The 8,736-nt window shown below is 46.0% G+C and overlaps 1 protein-coding gene across 1 annotated transcript; it reads left to right on the forward strand.

The window, feature by feature from the left end:
• The first annotated feature begins 2,030 nt into the window (after positions 1 to 2,030).
• Positions 2,031 to 4,938, forward strand: LOC107021966. Its single transcript, XM_015222676.1, has 3 exons — positions 2,031 to 2,804; positions 2,867 to 3,803; positions 3,953 to 4,938. Exons 1-3 carry the CDS (start codon positions 2,031 to 2,033, stop codon positions 4,936 to 4,938), a joined length of 2,697 nt encoding a protein of 898 aa, XP_015078162.1.
• The last annotated feature ends 3,798 nt before the right edge of the window (positions 4,939 to 8,736 follow it).

The raw sequence follows: 8,736 nt of genomic DNA on the forward strand, positions 1-8,736 counted from the left end.
CGAACGGATTCCGAGCAACCGTCAGAGACTTTAAAGAAATTAGACAAAGCTGAAATCTGGTGCAGCCCTTTAACGACCAGAAATTGGGGTTTTAACGACCAGATTTTTGGGTTTATTAGCGACCAACTTCGTCCTTGTAAAAACCCAATTTTCAGCCTTTGTGTTTTACTTAAAAATTTTGATATTTTGAGCTATAGAACTCCAAATTGGGCGATTCAAAAGGCTAAGTTGTGAGATTTTTCGAGGGCAACGCATTGGTGAGCTTGGAATCTGATTTGGGGACCCGATTTGAGTGTATCAACGTTTCGAGGCCTTTTAGAAAGTAAAAGATCCGGGGAAGTGAATTTTGGAGCGCGAGTGATCTACGTTCAGGTAGGCTACGGTTTCTCTTCTTAGATTGAACTCGAACATGTTAATGCATGTTGATTAGTTGGGATTTGGGTTGGATAGTTATTGGATCATGCATAGGTGTTAAAAATCATATTTTCGGCCTTTTTCTGAGAATTATCGGGTAACTGTGAGCATGTTTATTGTTATTAATTGACCTTCTTTGCTATATGGATTACTTGTATGTTTGAATACTGGTTATCAGAAGTATGTTGGGCCTTAGTTTAGGTTTGACTAGGGTTTTCCTTAGAAATGCATGATTCAAAGTCGGTAGGACTTAGTTTAGCCCCGACGTCGCTCGGCCGACTTAAATCCTTGTAGACTGATGTAGCAGACTTGAGTCTGATAGTTTGGTATTTATCTAGACGATGAGCTCGCTCCAGCGGTAGTTACTCTTATTTCTTCGATATTACGGCTTCTCGAGTTACGTCAGTGACAATGAATTTCGCTCCGTGATTCAAAGTTGAGTTTCGATTTGGCTTTAAGGACTTACATGGATTAGCTAAGTCTGGATGGTGTTCCACAGGTATATNTATACACTCGTGTGCAATACTATGTTACTTAGCCTTCCGTTCTTGACCTCTAGCTTTGTGATTCTGTCTTTTCATATTGCTTTACTTTTCTAGTTCAGTCGGCCTATGATGCCTACTGGGTAACTGTTATTTGGTACTCATGCTACGCTCTGCATCTATTTTCGTGATGCAGGTCTGAGCACCAGTAGTCAGTGTTGATCGAGTTTGGAGCATTTCTGGTCTGGAGACAGGGGTGAGCACACGGCGTTTTGTACAATTTCAGTCTCCATCTGTTTATATAAAGACTTGTCTTTTACTTTTCGAGACAGTCTAGTTTCGGTGGTCCACTGTAGGGACTTGTACTCGTTTTGTTGGAAGCTCTGTATTAGTGACTTCCAGGCTATGGGAGGGATCCTTAATTGTATTTATGTTTTGGTTTGCTTATGTTGTTATAGTAATTTTGCTTAGTTTTGTTTAGTTTCTACCCTCTCATCCATTACGTGTTGTTCTGGGTTACGGTTTGGCTTACCTACTGGTGGGTTATAGTAGGTGCCTTCATGGCTCGAGAAATTGGGTCGTGACAAGTTGGTATCAGAGCCCCAGGTTCAACGGTCTCACTTTTACAGAGCTAACGTCTAGTAAAGTCCTGCGGATCGGTGCGGAGACGTCCGTAACTTATCTTCAGGAGGCTACAGGATGCGTTTAGGAAGATATCCATTTTGTTTCAAATTTGTGCCGCGTGTGTCTTGTTTGTTTCTTAAAATCTCAGTTGTTTCACTCTATTACAGGATAGCTCGCACGCGAGGCGGTGCGTTCGAGGGAGATGCACCCGTAGCCTCAGCTTTGGGTAAACGTCGACCCCGAGGTCGAGGTTGGGCCACAACACCGGCCTGGGATAGGGAGGAGGAGCCTCATGCAGCCCATGTACCGCCACAACCAGTGGGGCCGAGGCCAGCCCAGCCACCACCCGCACCAGTTGCAACACCAGATCTTCGTTCCCTCTTGACTCAGATATTAGCAGCTATTGGGGATATGCGATAGGCACCAACACCAGCAGTACCAGCACCAGCGCTGCAAGTTCAGCCGCCACCAGTTCATGTGGCCGCCCCACCAGACTTAGAGGTTAGAGAGATGCCACTACGGGATCAGAAGATGCTTGCGGTATTTCAGAGGTTGGCACTGCCTATATTCTCAGGGGCGATTGGAGAGGACGCTCACGAATTCCAGCTCACTTGCCAGGAGCAGTTACAGTCATTAAGTCTTTTAGAGTCGAGAGGAGCTGACTTTACCGCTCATCATTTTGGTGGGCCAGCCAGGCAGTGGTGGCGCACGTATCGAGAGTCTAGGCCAGCTGGATCTCCTCATATATCTTGGAGTGAGTTCTCAGAGGCTTTCTTGGCCCGGTTCATGCCACGGAGCGTCAAAGATAGGCTTCGTGATCAGTTCTCTAGATTAGAGCAGGGATCTATGACCGTTTCAGAGTATGAGGCGAGGTTCCATGAGTTGTCTCGCCATGCTACTATGATCCTGCCCACAGAGGGAGAGAGAGTTCGTTGTTTTGTACGTGGGTTGCGATATCGTTTGAGGGTTGACACAGAGCATATGGTTTCAGCTGGCCGTTCTTTTCTTGATGTGGTCGATCATGCCCGATCCATGGAGCATATTCATCGTGAGGCCCAAGGGGGTAGCGATAAGAGGGCACGCTACCAGGGCAGCTATAGCGAGTCGCAGACTAGGGGGAGAGACTCATATGATAGGGCCCGTCAGAGGTTCCAGCACGTTCAGAACAGTTGGCCTGTTCAGGCGGCATTACCTGTTTCTGAGGGAGGCCAATATCAGCAGAGTGGTCCTAGTACAGGCCAGAATTCGAGGGGATCAGATTCCTTTCCTTCATGCCGCGGTCGGGTTACTACAGGGCGTTCAACTTCGGGGTGTTATGATTGTGGTGCTCTTGACCATTGGTCTAGAGAATGCCCCCGGCGAGGTCGGGGGCGATTGTACCAGCTCCACCTACATCTAGACCAGTTTCAGCCGTGTCTTCTTCGGCTAGAGGAGGTGGTCAGGTTCAGGACCGTCGAGAGAGTCGACAGGGTACCAGGGGTGGCGCTTGGGGAGGCAGGTCAGGTGGTAGATCGGGTGCACCAGGTAGAGGTGCTCAGGGCCATTTCTACGTAGCCCCGGCAAGGGCGGCGGCTGAGGCATCTGACGATGTCATCTCAGGTACTCTCTTCTTATGCCATCAGCCTGCTACAATATTATTTGATCCAGGGTCCACATTCTCGTATGTATCTATTTATTTTGCTCCCCGATTGGGTATGAGGTCCGAGTCTTTGGCAGAGCCGGTTCATGTTTTGACCCCGGTAGGTGAGTTCTTAGTAGTGGATCAAGTATTGCGATCTTGCTTAGTGACTATCCAGGGTTATGATACTAGAGCTGATCTTATTATGCTAGATATGATTGATTTTGATGTGATTTTGGGTATGGACTGGTTATCCCCATATCATGTGGTCTTGGATTGCTATGCCAAGACTGTTACCTTATCCATGCCTGGTGTTCCCCCGGTATTGTGGCAGACTGCTTATAGTCATACACCGACGGGGATAATCTCTTTTGTTCGGGCTAGGCGGTTGGTTGCTTCTGGGTGTTTAGCTTATTTGGCCCACATCAGAGATGTGAGTAGGGAGGGCCCTTCAGTTGACTCAGTTCCTGTGGTTAGAGAGTATGCAGATGTGTTACCTACAGAACTACCTGGCCTATCCCCAGTGTGTGACATTGATTTTGCTATAGTTTTAGAGCCTGGCACCCGTTCTATTTCTATTCCGCCTTATCGGATGGCTCTTGCAGAGCTCAGAGAGCTCAGCGTTCAGTTAAAGGACCTCTTAGGAAAGGGGTTCATTCGTCCGAGTGTGTCGCCTTGGGGTGCTCCTGTTCTGTTTGTGAAAAAGAAGGATGGGACTTTGAGGATGTGCATTGACTACAGGCAGCTGAACAAGGTGACGGTGAAGAACTGTTACCCTATGCCTCGTATAAATGATTTGTTTGATCAACTTCAGGGTGCCACCGTATTTTTAAGATTGATTTGAGGTCCGGGTACCATCAGCTGAGGATTAGAGAAGCAGACATCCCTAAGACCGCATTTAGGACTCGTTACGGCCATTATGAGTTCCTTGTGATGTCTTTTGGGTTAACTAATGCCCCAGCCGCCTTTATGGACTTGATGACTCGTGTGTTCAGGCCATACCTTGATTCATTTGTTATCATCTTCATTTATGACATATTGGTATACTCGCGGAGCCGGAGTGAGCATGAGCAGCATTTGAGGATAGTGCTCCAGACTTTGAGAGATCAGCAGCTTTATAACAAGTTCTCAAAGTGCGAGTTTTGGCTTGCATCTGTAGCATTCTTAGGGCACGTGGTGTCCAAGGAGGGTATTAGGGTAGATTCGACGAAGATTGAAGCTATTCGTGATTGGGACAGACCCACTTCTGTTACTGAGGTTCGTAGCTTTGTCGGGTTAGCGAGTTACTACAGGCGTTTTGTTGAGGGCTTTTCTACTATTGCAGCTCCTTTGACTCGGTTGACTCGCCAGGATATTCCCTTTGTGTGGTCGGAGGAGTGTGAGATGAGCTTTCTGAAGCTCAAGGAGTTGCTTACTAGCGCTCCTATATTGACTCTTCCGATTGAGGGCGAGAGTTTCACGATTTATTGTGACGCGTCTGGTGTTGGTGTGGGTTGTGTATTGATGCAGCAGGGTCGGGTTATTGCGTATGCGTCGAGGCAGCTTAAGGTCCTTGAGCGCAACTACCCCACCCATGACTTGGAGTTGGCAGCGGTAGTTTTCGCGCTTAAGATTTGGAGGCACTACTTGTATAGAGTTCGATGTGAGATCTATACTGACCACAAGAGTCTTCAGTACATCATGAGCCAGAGGGACCTTAATTCGAGGCAGCGTCGTTGGATTGAGCTCCTGAAGGATTATGATCTCTCCATTCTCTATCATCCGGGCAAGGCGAACGTGGTAGCAGACGCCTTGAGCTGAAAGGCGGTGAGTATGGGTAGTCTAGCCTTCTTATCTGCGGGTGAAAGACCCTTGGCTTTGGACATTCAGTTTTTAGCCAATAGCATGGTTCGATTAGATATCTCAGATTCTAGACGCGTCTTGGCTTATATGGGAGTTCAGTCTTCTTTGTATGATAGGATCCGTGGTTGTCAGTTTGAGGATAAGGACCTGGGGTCCCTTAGAGATCGAGTGTTAGCGGGTAATGGTGATCAGGCTACCTTAGATCCTGATGGAGTGTTGAGATTCTCCGGTCGCATTTGTGTCCCGAGAGTTAGAGATTTGATACAGTTGATACTTTCTGAGGCTCATGAGTCTAGATATTCTATCCATCCGGGTACAGCAAAGATGTATCGTGATTTGAGACAACATTACTGGTGGAGTGGCATGAGACGAGATATTGCTTGTGCTGCCAGCAGGTAAAGGCTGAGCATTTGAGGCTTGGTGGTGAATTTCAGGGATTACCCATTACGGAGTGGAAGTGGGATCGCATTACTATGGATTTTGTGGCTGGTCAAGGAATTCTAGAGGAGTTGATAGTATTTGGGTCATCGTTGATCGATTGACCAAGTCAGCACATTTCCTTCCCGTTCAATCTTCATTTAGTGCCGAGAGGTTGGCTCGTATCTACATTCGGGAGGTGGTTCGACTTCATGGGGTGCCATTTTCTATTATATCAGATCGGGGTTCTCAGTTCACGTCTAGATTTTGGAGGACCTTTCAGGATCAGTTGGGCACCCGGGTTGACCTGAGCACAACTTTCCACCCGCAGACTGATGGCCAGTCAGAGCACACTATTCAGGTCCTTGAGGACATGCTACGGGCTTGTGTTTTGGAGTTTGGTGGTCAATAGGACCAGTTCTTGCCTTTGGCGGAATTTGCATATAACAATAGCTACCATTCTAGCATTCAGATGGCCCTGTTTGAGGCTTTGTATGGTAGGCGTTGTCGCTCTCCAGTGGGCTGGTTCGATCTACAGAGCCTAGGCCGCGAGGTACAGTTTTGATTCAGGAGGCTTTCGAGTAGGTGAGAGTGATTCAGGATAGACTCAGAACAGCTCAGAGTAGGCACCAGAGTTATGCGAATCGAAGGTATCGACCTTTGAGATTCTCTGTTGGTGATCGGGTATTTCTCGGTGTGTCGCCCATGAAGGGTATGATGAGATTTGGGAGGCGGGGTAAGCTTAGTCCCAGGTACATTGGGCCTTTTGAGATACTTCGGACAGTTGGGGAGGTTGCTTATGAGTTGGCCCTACCTCCAGCATTTTAAACCATCCATCCAGTTTTCCATGTCTCGATGCTACGCCGATATATTTCTGATGTGTCCCATGTGCTCCAGTATGATGCAATTGAGTTGGATGATCATTTGACATTTGTAGAAGAGCCAGTTGCCATCCTAGCCAGAGATGTGAGGAAATTGCGCTCGAGAGCCATTCCTATTGTTAAGGTCCGTTGGAGGCATCGTTCAGTCGAGGAGGCTACCTGGGAGACCGAGCAGGAGATGCGAGAGCAGTTTCCTGGCTTATTTGAGCCTTCAGGTACTTCTTGACCCTTACTTTCGCGGATGAAAGTTCTTTTTAGTAGTGGCTATTGTAATGACCCTTCTTGTCATTTTTAGTGTTTTATCTTCTATGCATCGTTTAGAGCGTTCCTATAGCGATCCCAAGTCATTTATGACTTGCTGGGACTGACAGATCGGTCACCTAGTCATTCGTTTGGTTACTGTGTGAGCTTTAGTATTTTTGGAGCTTATGAACCTTGAACGATCATTTTCGATCAAAAGTTCAAGAAGATGACATCAGAATCCAATTCTGACGATTCCATCAGTTCCGGAAGGGTCATTTTAGCTAGTAGTATTGTCGACATGACTCTCAAAGTGTTCAGTGTGAGTTGGTGTGATTAGGCATTTTAACTTTAAGTAAAAGGCTAAGTTTGACTTTAGTCAACTTTCTGAGTAAACGCGCTCGGATGAGAATTCCGTCAGCGGCTAGCTCCGGAATGTCGAGTTTGGTCTAGTTTGACCCTTCTTTCGGTTTTTGATATTTTTCCGAGCCCTTTTGTGGGTTTTGACTTAAAATGGCCAATAGAAGTGGGACCACATTTTATCGAGATGACCTCTGATGGAAATTTCGATTGTGCCATTGAGTCTGGAATGTCGACTTTGGTAGGGTAGCATATATGTTTTATTTTTATCAGGTTCCGAACAGATTCCGAGCACCCGTCGGAGACTTTAAAGAAATTAGACAAAGCTAAAATCTGGTGCAGCCCTTTAATGACCAGAAATTGGGGTTTTATCGACCAGATTTTTGGGTTTATTACCGACCAACTTCGTCCTTATAAAAACCCAATTTTCAGCCTTTGTGTTTTACTTAAAAATTTCGATATTTTGAGCTATAGAACTCCAAATTGGGCGATTCAAAAGGCTAAGTTGTGAAATTTTTCGAGGGAAACGTATTCGTGAGCTTGAAATCTGATTTGGGGACCCGATTTGAGTGTATCAACGTTTCGAGGCATTTTAGAAAGTAAAAGAACCGGGGAAGTGAATTTTGGAGCGCGCGTGATCTGCGTTCAGGTAGGCTACGATTTCTCTTCTTAGATTGAACTCGAACATGTGAATGCATGTTGATTAGTTGGGATTTGGGTTGGGTAGTTATTGGATCATGCATAGGTGTTAAAAATCATATTTTCGGCCTTTTTCTGAGAATTATCGGGTAACTGTGAGCATGTTTATTGTTATTAATTGACCTTCTTTGCTATATGGATTACTTGTATGTTTGAATACTGGTTATCAGAAGTATGTTGGGCCTTAGTTTAGGTTTGACTAGGGTTTTCCTTAGAAATGCATGATTCAACGTCGGTAGGACTTTTTTTAGCCTCGACGTCGCTCGGCCGACTGAAATCCTTGTAGACTGATGTAGCAGACTTGAGTCTGATAGTTTGGTATTTATCTAGACGATGAGATCGCTCCAGCGATAGTTACTCTTATTTCTTCGATATTACGGCCTCTCGAGTTACGTCAGTGACAATGAATTTCGCTCCGTGATTCAAAGTTGAGTTTCGATTCGGCTTTAAGGACTTACATTGATTAGCGATGTCTGGATGGTGTTCCACAGGTATACATGATTATAGATAGATAAAGACTCTTTCAGCAGCTATATCGACATCTTTGTCGGGTATCCGGATTTAAGGTCCGGCCTCGACCATCCACATACTTATGGAGAGCATCCGGTTAGAGGTCCGGTCTCAAGTATGTAGAGCATCCGGTTAGAGGTCCGGCCTCAGTTACTTATATTTTGCAATTGGCTACTTGTGTAATTCTGGTGAGCGTCCGGTTCAAGGCCCGACCTTCGTACCGTCAGATTCTACTTTTTGGTTCGGTGTTCTTTGGCCTCGAGTTCTATTCTCCTTAAGTTATAGTTATTTTGTGTACTCGTCGGGCTTATGGGGGTCCGTTCGGGTTTTTATTTAAACTTGCGCACGAGTGTACCTTCTAGGCTTATGGTGGGTCCAGTTAGGTGTAGTTAGCTTATTTATATTAATTTAGTTAGATCTTTATACACTCGTGTGCAATACTATGTTACTTAGCCTTCCGTTCTTGACCTCTAGCTTTGTGATTCCGTCTTTTCATATTGCTTTACTTTTCTAGTTCAGTCGGCCTATGATGCCTGCTGGGTACCTGTTATTTGGTACTCATGCTACGCTCTGCATCTATTTTCGTGATGCAGGTCCGAGCACCAATAGTCAGTGTTGATCGAGTTTGGAGCATTTCTGGTCTGGAGAC

The sequence above is a fragment of the Solanum pennellii genome, chromosome 6 (assembly GCF_001406875.1).
Source record: "Solanum pennellii chromosome 6, SPENNV200".
NCBI classification, from domain to species: Eukaryota; Viridiplantae; Streptophyta; class Magnoliopsida; order Solanales; family Solanaceae; genus Solanum; species Solanum pennellii.

Excerpts from the sequence above, each read along its gene's own strand:
- LOC107021966 (XM_015222676.1), top strand. The coding sequence starts at position 2,031 with ATGCCACTACGGGATCAGAAGATGCTTGCGGTATTTCAGAGGTTGGCA. Across the intron at positions 2,805-2,866 it reads TTCCTTCATGCCGCGGTCGG|AGAATGCCCCCGGCGAGGTC; the intron begins GTTACTACAGGG and ends CCATTGGTCTAG. Across the intron at positions 3,804-3,952 it reads AAAGGGGTTCATTCGTCCGA|GGTGCCACCGTATTTTTAAG; the intron begins GTGTGTCGCCTT and ends GATCAACTTCAG.